The sequence below is a fragment of the Haliaeetus albicilla genome, chromosome 20 (assembly GCF_947461875.1).
Source record: "Haliaeetus albicilla chromosome 20, bHalAlb1.1, whole genome shotgun sequence".
NCBI classification, from domain to species: Eukaryota; Metazoa; Chordata; class Aves; order Accipitriformes; family Accipitridae; genus Haliaeetus; species Haliaeetus albicilla.
The window spans coordinates 24,657,535-24,676,719 of NC_091502.1; the positions used below are offsets into that span (position 1 = coordinate 24,657,535).

General features: G+C 48.6%; 1 protein-coding gene across 4 annotated transcripts in view; it reads right to left on the minus strand.

The window, feature by feature from the left end:
• The window catches only part of MYO7A (myosin VIIA), a 102,324-nt gene extending 83,536 nt beyond the window's left edge, over positions 1-18,788 (minus strand). For 3 of the 4 annotated variants that reach the window (XM_069808579.1, XM_069808578.1, XM_069808577.1), the window contains exons 1-2: positions 18,666-18,787; positions 774-831 (exon numbers count right to left, since the gene is read on the minus strand). In XM_069808579.1, the coding sequence (XP_069664680.1) occupies positions 774-791 (18 nt within the window). In that variant the 5' untranslated portion in view covers positions 792-831; positions 18,666-18,787. Of the gene's footprint in view, positions 1-773; positions 832-18,665 lie in introns of all 4 variants that reach the window. The other variant, XM_069808576.1, reaches the window with a different exon arrangement.
• Between the last annotated feature and the right edge of the window lie 397 nt (positions 18,789-19,185).

Genomic DNA, 19,185 nt, shown 5'->3' on the forward strand with positions numbered 1-19,185 from the left:
AGCTCTTCTTGTCACTGGTATAAAGTGGTACCATGTGAGTTCCTGCTTCAGAGGTCCAGCGCTTTCTGCCCAGTTGCAGCCAAAAGTGTATTATTTGCCAAGACAGACACAGAGCTGAAGCAAAACTGTTGGGTAGATTTGCTCCATCACCTCAATGCTTGACTGTGTTGACATATTTAAGTCTCAGTCTGCAGCCCCAACCCAGGACATATGTATTGTCAGCATTGTCAGTCCTCCCCAGGTGAGACATGGCAAAGAGACAACCCAGAAGCAGCGAGTGAGAGACACACGTTATGCCTAGACACAGGGAAAACACTACAATTGGAAGCCCTAAATTATTTCAGAATCTACACGAGGCCTGCCAAACAACTTAATTCTTCAATTCAATGTGCAAAAGGACACAGCAGCACTGTTCCTGGAAATTGAAAAGCAATTCTTGACTAGATTATTCTTCAAGGCAGGCAGTAAGCTGTTTTATTCTTCTGCATATCCAGGACTCACGTGCAGCTTCTGGGCCGTCCCAGATGAGAAAATAGAAGTGGAACATTGCACGAGGTTAATCTGGACTACACACACAGAGCAATGATTTCCTCTAAGCCAATCAAGGATTAAGGCTAATGAGTATCTCTGCATCTTGTAACAGTCCTTTTAGGGCAATAGAATAGGATAAAAATACCCTGACTTGATCCTCCCTGCTCCAAAAAAGACTTTTATTAGTCCTTGGGTTGATGGAGTAAAATTAGAAATGCTGAAGAGAGGTATGCTTCACTTACCTGTCGTAGAATGACCATGGTTCCTGTATAAACACATCAGCAATCACCAAGAATGGACCTAAACCAAAAGAAACCAGCAGTTAATGAACCGACACCCTGACTCATGGGTCCCAGCTCAGGGACTGTCCCAACCCTAAAGGGACAGATGCAGCCCCTCAGTGTGGAAGAGGGCTAGGAGCACTCAAACTCCCCACACTTTTGTAATATTAATTCCAGACAGTGAGAAACAATCCTCTAATACATCCAGATTAACGCCTGCACCGTGGTGAATGAGACTGGGACTGGAGGTTGCTTACGCAAGTAATATTTTGTAAACTGAGTCCTAGAAAGTTGTCCAAGGATTAACCTAGCAAGCAGACTGATACTGATTTATTACATGTGTCATCAGATCCCGTGGTACGGATTAAAGCACATGGAGAAGGGGAGTCCTGTCCTTACAGCCCACGAGACTGGGTGGATTATCATCTTTCTATCAAAACTGCTTTCAGAAGAGGAAAGAAAATACCAAGCCCCCCACCGCAGCCTGCAACTAATACCTGGGTTGGACTGAGTATCTCCACACTCTGCTCCTGCCTGTTGTACAAATTGTACCTTTGCGGGATTTACATGGGAAAGTCCCACGCTGCGCCTGGGTTTGTGCTTGCTGGTGTGTGCTGCCACTTCACGGTGCTCCCAGCGTTACATTGGTTTGGTGTGTATGAGTGAAAAACGCTTTCAAAGAATTGAATATCTGCAGCTTTTAATCTCCAAGTCATCCTTGCTACATGGCAATCAGTAATTGTTATATTTATGATGTGGAACATTTTCCAGTATGCTAAAAACACTCATGCCTTAAAAAGCAGGCAAAAAGGGACTCTATTTGAGAGACACAACTCCCACGAGACACTGGTGATGTGAAGGCTGATGAAGGATGATCTTGCAAGACACAAGATATTTCCTCTCACAGTGACAAAGTGGTCCAGACTTGTCATACAAACCTAAATACTTTGTTTCATGTTTTAGCCATAATTTTTATTTTTGTGCTTTCCCCACTAAAAGGAGAACCTTTCTGTGCCAGTGTCCCAACACACTTTCCTCATGGCAAGTAGAGCAATCTCTCTTCCCCACCAGCAGCAACTGCACTCATCCCATTCAGTAATGTAGGACTTAGTCTTTGGTGCTGATTCTGCTGGCTGAATTTTCTGTAGCTTCTCAGCTGCAGTGGGAAACACGGATGATTCCATCTTACCTAGAAAGGCAGGATTTATCCCTATTAGCCCCTGCAGGGACTGCAACAGCTCAACAGCATTTCCAGTTATTCCCCTTTTCCTCACCACGCTGCCTGCACCACCTCTACATTTTTACCAACCACGTATTTGAAGGCAGGTAACTACCCCATTGAAAGTTGTAGGAGTTTGCCAGCTAAGTGCCTTCACCACCTTAATGAAAACATCCAGCTATTGAAACCATCTGCATGATCCCTCTGCATTGCCCAGAAAAGGAACTGGTGTCCTAAGAACAGCCAAGGCATCACTGTTCATTACAAAATACTAGACAAACTTTGGCCATAGACCATATTTAATGAATGAATTTTGCTTTTTCTAGAAGATTGATGACTCGTGGAAAATCATGTGCCCACTGTAGTATCTGAAAGGCTGTGAGGCAATTTTCCTAATTCTCAGTTTGAATCTTCTCTGTAGCACATAAAATTATTCCTCTTGTCCTTAATTCATATGGCTTGAAAATAACTTTCTAACCCAGCCAAGTAGTGAGCCCTGAGACAAGCTGCCTAGGGCTCCTGAAGAGTCTCCTCCACTGGGAATAGTCAGTGAAATCTTGGCTTGGCTCAGAGCGGGCACTGGGTGAGGTTCTCCAGAGGTCCCTTCCAGGTCTGTAACATGATGGTCATAGGGGTAGTGTTGAACACTGGGTTTGGTAGCAGTTTGAGTTCCTTGAAGGACAAGTCATCTTATAGTTCCTTGCCTCAATTTCCCTCTCTGAAAAACAGACATCTCACCCAACAGGGTTGCTCCTAAGTATTCCAGTCATTATTTGCATGCTAACTAGCCGAGTAGCCTACATGCGCTTGCCCCCTTGGGTGTCCATGTTGCAAAAGCCATGCATGGGGAATCTCTTCCCACAGGCTGGGCTAGAGCACCAGGTTCAGATCTCAGAACTGCTCCTTCAGTCGTTTATCCTTCTGCTGCTGAAGCAAAGAACTGTCCCATGGTTGCTCTGGCTCCCAGCATGAAAAATACCCTGTATGTTGGCATCCCGCTCAGCCCAGCCTACGGTGATGCTGAATAGGTGTTGTGCCAAGTTTGGAAGAGTATTTACATACCCAATAGAGTCTGCTTTTAAAGAGGAGTTTGGTACCCAGACCCTGTTGTGGTTTTTTTTTTTTAATTTCTGAAGGTCTAGCCTTCGGTCCAAGCCACCAGGCTTGCTCTTGTTCAATGCTTTGTAAGCCCCATCATGATGCTGTTGCAAGGGAGGTTGCACACAACAGGCAGCCAGCTTCCCCCACAGCCTGATCAGCAGGGAAAACCCCAAAAAGGAAGGGCAGGGGGAGCAGCAGACTGCCCTCCCTGTTCTTCCCACAGGGATCAGTAAGCAGGATTGGGCTTGTCTGAGCACCAGGGAGATCAGCTCCCTGCCACCAGGGAGCCCTGGTGGAACAAACCAGCCATCTGGACCCTCCAACCCTCGCTGGCAGGTGAGCGTAGGGTGCTTCAATCCCACCTTCATCTCCTATGTGAAGCTCTACAGCTGCTTGTGGTATGGGAAATGAGCTGGGCTAAACAAAATGTACCCGGCACCTCTCCCAAATCACTCACACGTAACACAAGAGCACAAAGACAAGCTTCTGGAAAGTGTATTTTTTGTAAATTTGGTTCATTTTGCAGCTTTCTGAGCATCACTAGTTGGCTATCATCTGAAGAGAGCTGCTGAGGGAGGCAGTGGGGTGAGGCTGAAGGGGCTTTAAACTACTTGTGGATGCAGAGTGATGTGTGACATGGAACTATACATGCTACTTGCTTGCAAGCAGTGGTCGACAGAAGCCAAGGAGTGCTTCAGTACACGGTCTCCACCATGGTGACCTCTGCCATGGCTTTCTTGCTGGTTCTGAAGAGATCCCAAATGCAAGAGCAAGAGGAACCTGACAGAGCTCAACTCTGGAGGGAAAAAGCCTGAGGAAGCTGGACGAAACCATTATCCTGCGATTGCAGAGAAAGGGGTTGCTATTCTAATCTGTTTAACTGGCATTTCTGTGCTCCTTGTTGGCACTTCAGGACTGGAGTCCAACCACATGACTGGCCATACTGCCTTGGGGATCGCTCCACAGTGCTAATCCTCCAGAGCACATGCTCATTAAGTATCGATTAGGAGAAATTCAGGTATTTCATTCTAAGTGCAAATTCTGTTCCTTTCTCCTGAAGTTCCACGTCCCTCATGATTCCCCTGTCTGCAAATGCAGCGAAGAAAATGAATAATTAATTTACAGGGTGTGTGCACTGACATTCAATGACAGCCTGTCCCCCTCTGCACCCAGCCTGGAGTAGAGTCTGTCTTTTGGAGAACACCCTAGGCACTTAAAAGTGTGAAAAAACAAGAGAAGTTAATTCACCTTATGTCTACTTCACTTGACTGACAGAAACATAATGTATCACCTTAGCTGAGCAAAGAGATTTAACACACCGATGCTCTCTGCACACTGCTGCCTTCACCTCCTGCCCTCCAGCAAGGGATCAGAGAAGGATTAAAGATTTTGCACTGTATTTTACCGTTCATCTGAGAAATGGTGAATAAAAAGAAGGTCAGACCTACATCCTTGGAGACAAGCGCCTTTGTCCTTACCACAAGCAGGATTCAGATCAGGAAGAAAAATAATGGCTCTTGAATGAGGTTAAACTAGCAAACCCGCCAGTCTTTGGGATCTCTGAACATTGAATGTGTATGACAGCGAGCAAAGAAGAAGGCGACAGTGTCACTACATACCACTCCTTCTATTCTGTCCTGCTCAAAGTTGGCGTACTTGGGAAGCTACGACAGTTTGTATTTTTGCATTCTTCCTAGAGCCCTCAATCAGAACCAGGGCTTTCAGGTCAGAAGATATTTGTCTGAATATGGCAGCCAACCATCTTCTTCTTGGCTAACAAGTGTCTTCCTTGCTAGCTTGATCAAGAAGCAAGCTCTCAACAGAGACAACCCTCTACTTCTCTAGGTAATTAGCTCCAAAGGTCAAATCATCCTTAGTGTGTCCAGTGATGTCTGCTCCCTGTGAAGGCAATTACAGCCTACTCCCATCAGTTCTCACTCTGCTTTTCAATAAACTGGACATCCAGGCTCTCACAGTAAGAATTTCAGACCACCTGCCATGGTTTCTGAGCCCATCTTGGATAAATCTTAGATATTTCTGAACTCCTGCTGTCCAGTGCTGCCTGGGACATCCCTGACTCCTTGGGCTGTAGCCTCCCATTTTGCTTTATTTTCTGCATGAAAGGCAAGTTCTCCCATCTGCTCAGGTTTGCCCTCAAAGCCTATGTGAAGGTTGTCTGTCCAGGACCTGCTGAGAGGTGGGTAACTCGAGTTAAACTCTCACCTTGGTTTAACTCAGATTTTGAGTCTCGCCAGATGAGTGCTTTAGCTACTGGGATGTTGCTTAAAACGTTAGCATCTCCCTGTCTGAGCTTTGGACTGAAACGTTCATGGTAATGGCCATTCACTTACACCTTCCCTTCCGTGGCACAAATATCTTCATCCTCACAAGAAGAAATAATCATTTCGAACTCCTCCAGTGCAGATTACATGGAGAGTAAAATCCAGTCTTCTGGTTTTGTTACCCATCATCTCTTTTAACGTGGAGAAAAGATGCATTCACGTTAAAAGCAACAACATTCCCCTGAACTGCAATGGCAACAGGAATTCACCCAGAGTATTTGCTGATTTTTTTAGACACAGGACGGCACTCCCTGAGTTTTTACAGGTGAGCAAACAGTATGAGACTCTCGTGATGGAGATGTGGGGACACGGCGAGCACCACCTGGCCACCATGCTGCCTGCCACCGTGCTGAGAAAGTTGCCTTGTTTATGTCTTAATTGCCGCCTCCGCATGGACGGATCAGCTTGAGGTCATGCTGACAGGTGATGGGAGGAATGCGAGGAAGCTGTCACCTCAGCAAGGCAGGTCACAACAGTAATAAGCTGTAGAAAACATTAGAATTACCATTTCTCATGTGACCGATGCATCCATGACACAGCATGCCTGCAGGCTTTGTATGCCCTGGGAGATGATCGGCACAGGGCACGTTTTCCTGGAAAAACTCTGATCTGAGTTCATTGAAAGTCAAGAAAAGCCTTTCCCACAGCCTTTGGATCAGACCTTGAGTGGTCACCAGATTTCCAGTGGGATCAGGAGACAAAAGAATAGCAGCTTGGAACAAGAGGTGCATTTTGGTGTAAAGAATTACCTTCCCACTCAGCTGTAGGTCCAGCTGCCTGGACAACTGAGGGGAAAGATTCAAGCGGAGCTGCAAGTTGACACGTAAAGATATAGGTGATAGTGGGGAGTAAAGATGCATTGTGAAGCCCTGGATCTTCAGAAAGGTTCCTCAGTGTCTAGTCATGGATGCAATGCCATGCAACTAAACAAAAGCCTGCAAGGGCTGTTTTAGGGAACATGCAGATTTTTCTCTAGCTATTCCTGCAGCTTTCAGCCTTACAGTGATGAGAACCACAGGATTAGGTACTAATTAGATTTGAGGGTACTCCCGTCAGGCTTCTCTTTCTGGTGGGCGGATGCTGTTCCCAGAGAAGACCTGGTAGTTTGTTGGTTGCTTTTTTTACAAGAAGGGATGTTCCAGTCATCCTGCAGACCTGGGATCTCCAAACCAGAAAATTCCAGCCACTCAAAGTAAAAACAACCTTTCCTACACAGAAGAACACAGCCAACTTGCTAATCAATTAGCCAAATAACTAAAGGGAGAAAAGACTGCAGGCATCAAGGTGGCTTACTGCAGTAAAACAGCCCAGGATGGGAGTAGTCTTGATGCATTAGATGCACAGATAATTTACATTTCTGAACATCAGGGGTTTTTTTCATGCAAGTAGCTCAGGGAAGAAAGTGCAGCACTAATGCACTGCAGTCTGTCATTCTGCAAGTGCAACTGAAACCTAGGGAAATGATGCTCGTAATTGAAACCACCCATAAATTGGGTGTAATCTACTCAACATGAGTGACAGAGAGGTGTCAGGCGTTGTGCAGTAGGTAGAGTTTCCAGCTGAAGACTTCAGTACCCAAAATCAGGGCCTGATTTTCAACAGACCTCAGGTAGAACTGAAAGCTTCTGAAAAATCTGCCTTCTCCCTGAAAACTGAGCACTCAAACCATGTCCTGAGCAATCCGCATTGGTCAGGTTGACTATGGATCAGCTAAAAATGTAAACACTGTTGTTCCTTTTGACCTAGCTAAAAAAACTCACTGGCCAGACCCGCAGCAGCATGAAATGTCTGAGACACAACTGACTGCAGTCCAACCGTGGTGATTTCCCTGAGCTGAAAATCAGAATGCCATGAAATGCCGAGGTGGTGATCTCGCTGGAGGAGGCTGGGTGTGAAAGGTTTTAAAAGACAGCAAGGGAAAGGAATGTGATCCTCTGTGCCTTCCTCCGCCAGGAGCAGCAGGTGTTAATCACAGCCCACGATGACAGCTCTAGGCTGTGCCATCCTGTTTGCCTTTGAAAGCATCTCACCGGTCCCCGAAAGGACCGCGGAGACTCAACTCCAGCTGCAGGATCTCAGAGCTTGTTTGGTCCTCTGCATGCCAGTACCGATCTCCTAACAGAGTTACCCAAACTATTCCATATTTTAGATTAGGACAAGATAGACAATTCCCCAGTGAGGCTGATACAGCATGTGTGTTTAGCTGTACCGAGGGTGCAAGAGTGCAACACTCTGAGTTAACGCCATGTCTTCATAGGACATGTCTCACAGTATTAAAAGAAACTAAGCAAAAAACATTGCAAGCATTAGAATGTGATTTTAAACAGATCTCAAGACAAAAGCTAAAGCTTCCACAAAGCCAAGAGCCTGTCCTGTGATGCACTTACTACTTAGGAATGGTGTAAAGCAATGCCTGAGCGTTCCCTTGCCTCCTCCTGGCCACACGCACAGATCACAAGAGAGCTGGGAGCTAATATCAGTGTCACCTGTGTTTATACACATGAGTCTGGGGACCATGGAGTAAGACAGAAGCATGCAAATCCTACAATAAGAGTTCATTATTACACATCTCTGCTGTGGCTTTCTGCACCAAATCCGCATACGTTGTCCTCTCACCAGCGATAGTGTTGTCATTTAGGTGACTTTGTGGTTCTCGATCTTCTTTTTTTGTGCTCCAAGTCCAATCTGATGCCCAAAGTGGGACTGAGCTGTTCAGATACAGACACAGCATTTGATCAAGTCAACCGAGATCACCTCCATGACTATGGGGACAAACAGGTGCTTCTAAGAACCGATTCACTCAGTCCGTTTGAGAAGTCAGCATTATTTCTCTCCATTGACTACCAAGGAAGCCTGAGATGACTGGTTTCATTTGGATGTCCCCTCCTCTCTCCTATACCTGTGCTCCCTGAGCAGCTGGGAATATGTCAAAAGACCACTTAGCTGACTCTGTGGAACTGGTTTGGCCCTCAAACCACCATTTGAAGGGTCTTGGTAGCAGTGCCACCGAGAGACACCTCATCTGAATAAGTACCACCAAAAAGGCTACATCAGAGCAAAAAAACGGCAGAAAACTCCCTTCCCTGGAACTTCAGAGAATCAATACGTAGTCTCTGTTCATCTGAGAGTAGTCAGGAAACGGGCATCAATATTTTAAGCCTCCAGCAGGAAGTTCAATAGATTTGCCCTGCATTCAATCCCCCCGAAAAGCCCGGCAGGTAGAGAAGCTGAACAAAAGACCTGACCTTTTCTCCCTCCCTGTGCTTTCACGTAGCCAGAGCCAAACAATGGACCGCGGCGGCATCCGATCCCAGCTCGCCGCAGAGCGCTCGACACAGCCTCCCGAGGAGGGCAATTTCCTTTTGTGCACCAGCCTCTACCGGTGATTGAGTATTTTTCAACAGCCACAATAATTAATCAAATAAAGTATCCTTTTGCAAGGAGGGCAGGTGTAATTTCAGCATAATCCAGACCTAGCAGGCTGAGCTGATCTAGGCAAAATGCTGCACTTGCAGGTTGGCCAAAGGGTGTTTGCAATCTGTTTTCATCTCTTTTTTAACCATAGATGAACTCTCAGTCGTGCTAGGGTCTACACATGGGCCCTGGCACACCACGAGAACAAATTAGGAGTAAAGTCTATATTTGAAGTTGAGGGGGATTTAACACATGAACATGCTGTCAAGACTCTCCTCCTTGGAGCAGGGCTGTTCTGCACAGTGCTGGGCTATACTGGAAGTCCCCTTGCTGGTCCTGAGCTCACTGGGATGTCCGCACAGCACTGTGCCGAGATCAGAGCTCAGATCCTGTCCACCCATGCTCAGGGAACCCCAGCTGGCCTGGGCTGAGCAGACCAACAAGTGTCGGTGGGGTCACCGTGGACCTGCTCCTTCATGGGCTGCTCAACCCCTGCCATTGACAGAGCGATGTATACAGGCAGATGTGGTGGTTGACTTCAGGCTGATGTATTTTACAATGAATGCATGAATGTGGGAGCAGATTCAGATGTGGCATGTCCTGTTGTGGGCCAGGTTCAGGAGGCAGCACCCTTCTCAGCCATCCCGGCTCTGCCAGCCCTGCAGCTAAAGCACAGCCTTTAGCCCTTAGCTCAGGAGCAGGTTTAATCCTTTGGTTGTATGGCTCAGGCAGCTACAAAGACTGCGTCTATAATCTGAGAACAATTCCATGAAGATCCAAGGGAAAGTGTGTATACAGGTATATATACCCTATATAGACTGATACATACATCCCCTAGATGTATACTCTGGCCAATCCTATATTACTGACTCCAGTTAGGAATAACTGGGCCATGTTATGAAGGAGATTGGACTGGATCATCTCCTTGGCCCTCCAAGCTTTCTATTTCATGAATCTTCCAGACCAGAGACCTTGCTCCAAGGCAGAGGGCAGGAGAAGGAGCACTGCACCCACTGCAGGTTGGGACCAGGGCCCCAAAAGGAAATTTATGGGGTGTCAGGTGATTTGTCCCGTGGCACACTGGAGTTTGTTCCTGAAGTGGTTTCAGAAGGATTTAGGTACTTGGGCGAAGTGCTCCCTTTTAAAACAGTCTCTAGATGATCTGCCACCACCCAGACAACGTATGGCAGAGGTAAGATCTGAACGCCAGACTAATCTCAGTCCAATAACTTAATTACTAACCCACTGCTGCTTTTTTTTTTTTTTTTGCTATAGAAAGGTTAATTAAAGAGAGTCTTTACTGCAACCACTGTTTTAGTAATCACTCCAGTGAGATACTATGCTGTGTTATTGCCTCACAAATCCCAGCCTATTTATGGAGGAGGGGATGATGCTATCCTCATTTCACACAGAGGGAAACTGAGGCATGGAGGGAGGACGTGACTTTCGCCAGGGTCACACGGGGAACCAGGAAGGTGCGATGTGCCTCTTGCAGACACCTAGGTCTATCCCTATGACTCCGGACCGAAATGCCTTTCATAAAGGCAGCTCCCCTGATCTTCTCTATCCTTAAATTGTCCTAATAAGCAGCTGTCTCACCCTCTACTCTTGCTGGTGTGCGGGCTCTCTCCTTTCAGTGCTATTAGTGCTGGCTGGAGCAGGGCTTCCGCAAGCTGTTATAATCCTGTGAGGCTTTTTCTCAGCAGGAACCCCTTTGCTGGGATTTTCAGTGAAATCCTCCCTCCGCCTGCCCCAACACTATCCTCTTATCTCCTGTGGTCCTGGAGAAATTCAGGACGGCCCTTCAGAGAGGCTGGGGTCAGGCTCCAAATGCAGGGACTAGTAGGATTAAGTGGGTTCAAATCAGAAGATACCAGCCCCGTTTTATCCTGCTGAGACCCCTGATGACTCCAGAGGGTGTTTTGCTTGAACAGGGACTGTAAAAATTAAGTAGAGACTCTGTTCTGCCCTTCCAGGGTGCCTTTGGTGCAATCACCATCGCATCCCTCAGGGCAGCATGAGGCAGTGCTGGGAGACATCAGCCCTGTAATAGCCCCGATGAAAGGAGAACACATGCTCCCTGACTCATTGGCTGCACATGCAAAATGTTATACTAATGTTGCAGCTGGAGAAACTGAGTCACGGGGGCTGTTTGCTGCTCCGTCTACTGCTCTTCACATTTTGGTGGTGTACGGAGGTGCTAGGTGTGCTTCAGCACATGGGATGCTCTGTGCTCTCAAGGACATCAACTGGTTGAGCTGAAATCATGCTTGTAGGTCTTTGCCAAAGCAGAGTTAGACTAGAGAACATATGAGGCTGTAGATTTAGATCAGATATTAGGAAGAAATTCTTTACTGTGCAGGTGGTGAGACACTGGCACAGGTTGCCCAGAGAAGTTGTGGCTGCCCCATCCCTGGAAGTGTTCAAGGTCAGGTCAGAAATAATGACAGAAGTCCCTCTGCAAGCAGCAGAGCTAACAAAAGCCTCATTTACAACCATGAAACTCCAAACAATAAGATTTCTTGACAGTCAATAGGGCACAATCCCCCCAAGAAGCCTTTCCCGCAGGTAGGGCATCCAGGACAGCTTTCTCACCCTACCTGGGCTCTCTGGTGTCTGATGGGAGTTGGCCCCATGCTGCAGGGTGCTAGGTTTCTCCTCCGCCCGCTTGCGTATTTCTATGAAGTGCCTAGGAACTTTATTTCTGTGCTACAGCTGTCAAATCTGGAGTGAACTTGGTCAACAAACTACCACGATTAGGTGACACATCTAAAGAGACAGGCAGTGTGACCACACAAGCCTTGTTTCCTATGGAAATCAGACTAGATGAGCAAGCCAGCTTTAATCAGGTACTTAATTTATTCCAGTTTTAACAAGGTGCTCCTTTCCCACCCTTGTTTGCAGTATTTTGAGATATTCCTCCAAGGAAAGGGGTGGCTGTTGCTATTTGTGATTTGCTCTCAGCTACACATAAGAAATGGGTGTTCACTGGAGACCAGTCTCACTCCCTGGGCTGAGTTCAACATCACAGCTGTACCTGAAAAGCCTGACTTTTGTTCCAGCCCTTTTTATTGAATATCTTCCCTGACTGCTGAGCTCAGCACTGGAAGGATAAGGACCTGGTTTGCTACTCCAAACAGCAGCCTGCTGTGCGCAAACCCCAGATATAACAGGGCACTGGGGGAGATCCAGAGAGTTATTTCTAAGAGCCATAAGGTTTCCCAAACAGCTTTCACCCTCTCTTACCCACCACCCTAATCTGCACTGGTACAATTAACCTGAATGAACAGCGGTCCTGATTTGCCCTGTCACGGTATCCCAAGCCGACACGGCTCTCACAGCGACTCGGCCAAGATCACTGGGTGCTCTCTTGTCTCCCCCCTGATGCTTTGGGTGCACGCGTGACATTTAGCAGTGGAGAAAGCAGCATCTCAGTGCCTTGCTAGAGTAATACAGCTGCACTCTCAGAAACTCTCCTCCCTGTGGGACAAGGACCTGCTCCATCACCCACAAGCACTGGTGGCATCACCAGGCAAAGATTCCCCTGTACTGTGCTGGAAAAGAAGCAATTTCTTACATGGGAGGGATGGTGTCCTTGCAGTATACCTGCTCTAAGAGACCTCCCTGGCATGACAGCAGATTAGGCTGACCTGCTTATTAATTGTTTATAAGTCTCCGTGTACCACTTTACTGAATTACGTAAAAGGTCTAATAGTTCCTGCTATGGATCCTGATCCCTGGGTGGGCTGTGTCTCAGCACCCCAAGTGCTCTGAGATAGCTGGTAGCTCTGAAAGCCTGGAGGAATGAAAGGAAATCCTAAAGGACTGTTGGATAGTTTTGTCCATCCTTTTTTTTTTGAATCAAGGATGCCGTAGTACCACCAGCCTGGCATGGGGGCATGTTTGGGAGGTGTATGGGTAACACTGTTGACAGCTCATGGAGACTTTCAGTAATTCCAGCAATATGATGCTTAACTCATGTCTGTGCCAAAGACTGCTGTGGGCTCTTGCAGCTCTCCAGCATACAACCCCACCACCGCCCCGCCATAAAGCCAGCTATTCCTGACCTTTTCCTGGGCTTTACTTCCAAACGACAGACCACAGAAGTCCAGGTTATCCTGGCTCTGTTGTTCCGCTGGGATTGAAGGCATCCAAGAGGCTGAGCAGAGGAGCTGAAGAGCAAAGGGGGATCGTCTTGCTCACTCTGACAGCTCTCTGCATGCAGCTTCTCTATGGGCCTGAGGAAGGCTCTTGCACAGAGCTTACAGATGAAACAACCACCCCCTTTATTTCTCCAGATCGAAACCTTCTGCAGGCTTTAGGAGAGACAAACCCAGTGTGTGTGTGTGTGTGTGTGTGTGGTTTCTAGAGTTCGTCTCGGCCCAGGGTAAACCTGCTGGCCTTGATGGCGCTGATCCAGCAAAGCTGCGGGATGAGAGGAAGCAGGACAGAAATAGCTGGGGCAGCACAACGTAATGACAACCTCCACTGATGCTGATGCTCAGACATCGGAGGTAGAAGTTTGAGGCACTCTAGCTAGACTTGCAGGGCTCCTTCCGACTCATGACAACACGCACTTGCTGTACCCCTCTGTCCTAGTGCAAGAGGTTCGCCTGTCCTCCCGACAGCCCCGGCCAGGCAAAAGGACCCTATTTCTGGTGACGGGAGGTGTTATGGTTTGTGGGTGCTCCCCACTGTTATTGTGAAGCTCTTTGGTCCCGCATGAGCTCAGTGGGAGCTTTGCCCAGACTGGGAACTCGGTGCCACCAAGAGGCAAAGCATTTTCTTCTCCCAGCCTCTCCCATCGGCATGAACTCAAACTCCCCCACACCAACACACACTGGGCACGTGGAAAACCATCTTGCTGACTTGCAAAGAAAACCTCAGCCTAACAACAGCATGGATCAGCTCTGGGATTCACAGGAAAACGCCCACAAACCCCGGCCTTTCTAGCGGTGATCTAGCTGATCACCATCTTTATGGCAATTCCCTAATGGCCTACAAGAGACCTGACATAGAACCTGCAAGAAATCCCATTAAGCTCCTCTCTGTATTTGCTGGCATGAAAGTATTTTCAATGAAAAAGGAAGAGAAGAGGCTTTATTTTCTTCGACCTACACTGTACATGGCACTGCTACTAAAGTGATGAGGCTGACACCTTATCTTCTCCAACTAAGAAGCGCAGCGAGGCAAATAGAAGAATTGTTTCAAAGAGGATCTCAGGGCATGAAAAAGTCTTGATGAGTGGAAGCACCAGCTCGTGAGCTCTACATAAAAAAGCCCATACTGAATTCAGCTTGTGGGCTCCCCATCTATTGTATTTCTAACAGTGGACAACAGAGGATGCCTAGGGAGCATTATAAAAGCAGGGCGAAGATTTAGTGGCACTACTCCGTAATACTCCCCCAGACACTAATAATTTGCAGCTCAAGAACTTCTAGAGCCAAAGAAGGGTAGCTTTTTTCTTTAATATATATATTTTACAACTTTTGAGAGGCTTTTCATCAACAAATTTGTCTGAGTGCTTTTTTAACCCATCAATACTTTTAGGATCCACAGGGTACTACAGTAAGGAGTACCACAGATGCCAGGTTGTGTGAACCCTTTTTTGCTTTGAGCCTGGTCTCTACAAGCTTTATTTGATGCTCCCTAATTTTGATATTGCAAAGAAAAATTAAGGAAAATCCTCCTTTTGCCTTCACCATGCAAGCATGGTCTTCCAGGATCTGTAAGGTGTCTTCCTCCTATCTCTTTTCCAGCCTGAAGTCTTTGTCTAAACAATCCTTCCTCATGTGGAAGCTGTTCCAGACCTCTGACCATTCTTCCTTTCTCTGAATCCTCTCCAGCTGACCTACATCATTTTGGGGATGGAGGGACCAGAATGGCACACAGTATTCCAGTTGCAGGTGCTCCAGGGACTCACAAAGGTGCAATGCTGTTTCAGTCTTCATTCCTCTTCTGACATCTGTTTTGCCTTTTCTGTTTTGGATTACTTGAAATAAGTCAACAGAGGGGTGAAATGTGCTCTCTGGACAATGACAGATACCCCGGGGAACGCACAAGGGCTTGGGCCCGAGAGATGGGTCCTTGTCCCAAGTCTAGCACAGCCCAGGTAGGGCTCAGAGCAACTTTTCCTTATGCCACAGTGTGTCAGGCAGGTGAGTTCTGCTCAGCATTTGCAAAGCCCTCTCAGGTGGAAGGTATTTCACAGCTGCAACCTGCAAGCACTACGAGACTAAACCATAACCATTCCTAAAAGTCTTTACATTTACTTGGTGCCATTGACAGCTGCCTTCATCCAGGCACTGTAGATACCTGCCATTTGCTATTTATCCTCCTTTGCCGGCCTTCACGTTGTACCCATCCTCTCTCCAGCTCTGCCATGATCCCAGATTTATCTCACCATTTCCAAAGTCAATAACTGCTGCAGTGAGTGGCTTTGTCTCCTGGGGTGAAGCCCCCTCCCAGCACAGCTCCCACCATACAACCCAGTGTCAGATGGGAAGAGAGGACGGATTCACAGAGGGTCAGTTCTCCCAACGCTCAGCATAACCTTGGGCATGTCCTCTTGCAAGCCTTCCTTCCCCCACACATCTTAAAGTTGGAGGCCGGGCTGCTTGTGCAGCAAAAACAGCAGTGGAAACCTCCACCCAAGGCAGCCTCTAAGTCTATAATCAACCTAAAGCGTAAGTTTTAACTCCTTTCATGCATGTGGAAACTGTATTCAAGTCATCTGCACCCCAGGCAAACACTGGCTTATTACAGCAGGTTAAATTCAGGGGATGGCAGCAGCTGAACCAACACACTGTGAAAGGAACTTGCTAGGACTGAGGTCCAAGAAGAGCTCAAGGCTTTTCTGCAATTGCTCTGAGATTGCCAATGGGATCAAGCATTCAGTTTTCGGATCCCGGCTGAGGTGGGAGTTGGTACCTAGCTGCTCGGGCTGGGCAGGTCTGGGGAGGACCCAGTCAATGATGCCAAGAACTGAAGAGGTCCCCAGAGATTTTTTGCTTTGGATTTTGAACTTTTGTATATTTACTTAGCACTCAATCTACTCCTAATGCCTGTTTTCCATTGCATTTCCCCACATTGCACTCCCCTTGTGAAGTGGAAACAACTGCACTCTGCTGTCTCCCAGTACCCTGACTGGGAAGAGCTTTTCAGAGCAGGGGCTTTGCGCACAGGCTCCGGGTGCAGTAGGGCTTGGGAGTCCTACCTGGGGATGGATGGACAGCCTAAGCACGGATACTGCTGGGGCAGTTTTGTCCTGAGAAGCTTTCTGGCTCTACATAGCAGCTTAGCTGGGGGCACCAGACCATCACAAACACACTGGCTCATCCCGTAACAGGTTCTCCTTGCACGTCGCCTAGCAGAAAGGAGAGTTTCACGGTGCAAAGCTCTCTGACATGCTGTCTCCACATCCTGCCAGTCCCTTGGTACAGTGACACTCGTCCCACTCTACTTCGGAAGCAAGAAAACTCTGGCTCTGCCCCAAGAAAACAATAAAAGTCCCCATTTCTCCTCTCACCCTCAAAAGGGACCAGCAGAGCTGATCTGGCAGCGAGTGGAGGCAGCAACTGCTACCTGAGAGTATGGTGTTGGTGCAGACGACCAAAAATGTGCCCAGGACTGAGAGTGCCTGAAGCCGCCTCTCCCGTCAGCCCTTTTCTGCCGGGCTTGGAAGCTGTTCTCTGCAGCTTCAGGAAAGGCTTTGAAAAAAACTACGAGCTGACAATGCCTTCATTAATCACAGCATAATCCTTTCCATGGCAACCCAAGGATTGCGAAGTCACAAGTTAGCAAGCGTAAGACAGAAACACTGTACAGCAGTCCCCGGTCCGTGGAAACTTAACAGTGAACGAAATGAATTGACTGCTCTGAGGAGGGGAAATGAGTTAGAAATAATATTGCCTTGGAAAAGGGGTTCATCCCTGGGCTGGATTCAGATCTCATAAATGTTGGTGTAGTGGGGTGATACCGTAACTTCATAAAGTTACTCCAGTCTCACCCCAAAAAGCCCAAGAAAAGACTTTGGCCCTACATGTCAGTTTTACAGAATCGCAGAGCTTTCAGTGAGGTCAGGCAGAAAAGAAAGACAGTTTGTCGCCAGCCCACCACCATGACTTAAACATTAAACACGATTTAGACAAATGTATTTGAAAATCGGCAGAGCTCAGAGATTGCAAAGTCAACAGTGAAAACAATTCAAGTGTCAGCCAACAGGAGGGAAGTGCTGTCCTGGTTTTCCCCTTGTTTGTCCCTATTCTGCTCTCGCTGGGAGAGTTTAGACACCAGGTGGGGGGAAGACTTGCACAAGGTCTCACAGGTTTTGTCTGAAGCTTTGGCAAAGTTCAGTCCAAAGCTGCAAAACCATCCCATACCTTCACACCACCACTGTTGGGACCTTGCTGTCCCTCACCTCGTGGGAAGAGAGGTAAGACCCGTACCATCCTACAGTGGAGAAGGAGGGGAGAGGAGTCAGCTTGCAACACAAGCCACGTCCTTGACAACTTGATGCAAAGCACAGGTTAACCCCATGGGGTTGGTTCTTTGACATCCTTTTGCCGGGACCATGGAAAAAAGCACTCTCACACCAACACCACAGCCTGGGGCTGTAGGAAGACCACCTCCAGCTCCTGCCAGCTCCTTCTGCAGGGAGAATTTAGCAGCCAGTGGCAACCAGGCAATCTTAGACCCACTGGCCTTTTGCCTTTCAAACTCTCCCTCCATGTTGCCTACGAAACATGTCCTCCACCGTACACCCCAGTATTCCCAGAGACGCCAAGGGATGCCAGTTCCACCTTTGTTAGGACATCATGACTGTAACTATCCTAGGAAAGCCTGGCAGTGTTCTTTGGTATGGTGCTCAGCTGATCCAGCACAGCCCATGCACGTAACATTGTACTCCCGAACCAGGCAGCAAAATGCAAACTACTTTGTGACAATTCCCTGTCCCACGCTGGCTGTCTCTCAATCCCTACCCAGGGATAGTCCTAATTTAAACATTTAAATTTAAAGAAGGTCCTGGGCACTGCTCACCAGCACTGGTGTGACCCAGGGGACACACCACCAAAACACAGCCCGGACACAAGCCGTGCTACGCTGCAACCAGGAGAAACTCTGAAGAGCAGCACCAGTTGCCTGAGAGCGGGTTGCGCTTTAACCTCCTGGGTGGTTCGTTTGGAGCTGGGTCAGAGCAGGGAGAGGGCGAGGTGGTCCTGGGACCGGTGGGATTGGGGGGATACCTGGGGTTTTGTGCCACCCGCCGTGAGTCTGTGCAGCAGGGACATCCCCAAGAGCCTCTCCCCATTCCTAAGCACTTCCAGACGTATTCTTAAATATGAATATGTGGAGCAAAGGGGGTGGGGGGGGTGGGGGGCTGCATACCGCAGCACAGGAGGGAAATAACCCACACCCCAGCTCACTGCTAGGTGACCCAAGCTAAATTAAGCAGCAGCTAGAAATTGCCGAGGCACTAATCCCTGCTGCAGGAGCCGAGCTGGCTGGGGGCTGCTGGACATTTCTGACCACCTCCCCCGCGCCACCTCCCATCGAGCCCAGCCCCTTCCCCAGGTTTGATCCGAGCTCTGGAGCAGGCTGGCTGCCACGCAGACCCGGCGGGGGTACCCCCGGTCCATCCCCTATCTCCCCCCCCCCCCATTGCACCCCACTGCAATCATTTCACCCCCTTGCACCCCCATGGCATCCCACCCGGAGCATCCCCAGCAATCGACCTGGTCCCTCCCGGGTGTAACCTAACAATCCCCTCCGCCTTACCTTAGCGGGGCATGGCCGGGGCCGCAGCCGGGGAAGGGGCGCTGGTGCCCGGCGCGGAGCCGCGCTGCCTCCGGCACCGAGAGAAGGCAGCTCCTGCCCTGCCCGTCGCTGAGCTTCTTAGCGGGGGAGGAGCCAGGATACAGCCAGCCCTTCGTGTGTGTGTGTGTGTACGAGTGTATGAGGTGGGGGTGTGATACCTCCAGGCTGGGGACACCGCAAGGGTCGCGCTCCCCAAGCATCCCCGCACCCCAAAAGGGGCATCCTCCTGCATCCCTGGGCTCTGCTCCAGGCCACGGTAGCCATGAAAAGCCCTGCTACGAGTTAGGCTGCGTTTTAAAAGTCCTCGTTGTGCACAGCCCTGATGGCTTTTTGGGTAAAGGGGTGGCCGGGAGGATCCCTCTGCCCCGTGCAGAGAGGTCTCAGGGGTGTGCAAGGGACCACATTGTGGTCCTGTGGGATGGGCCAGGAGCTGACAGGCTTTCTGGTTTGAATGCACCAGCCTGCGCTTGTAGATGTGAAA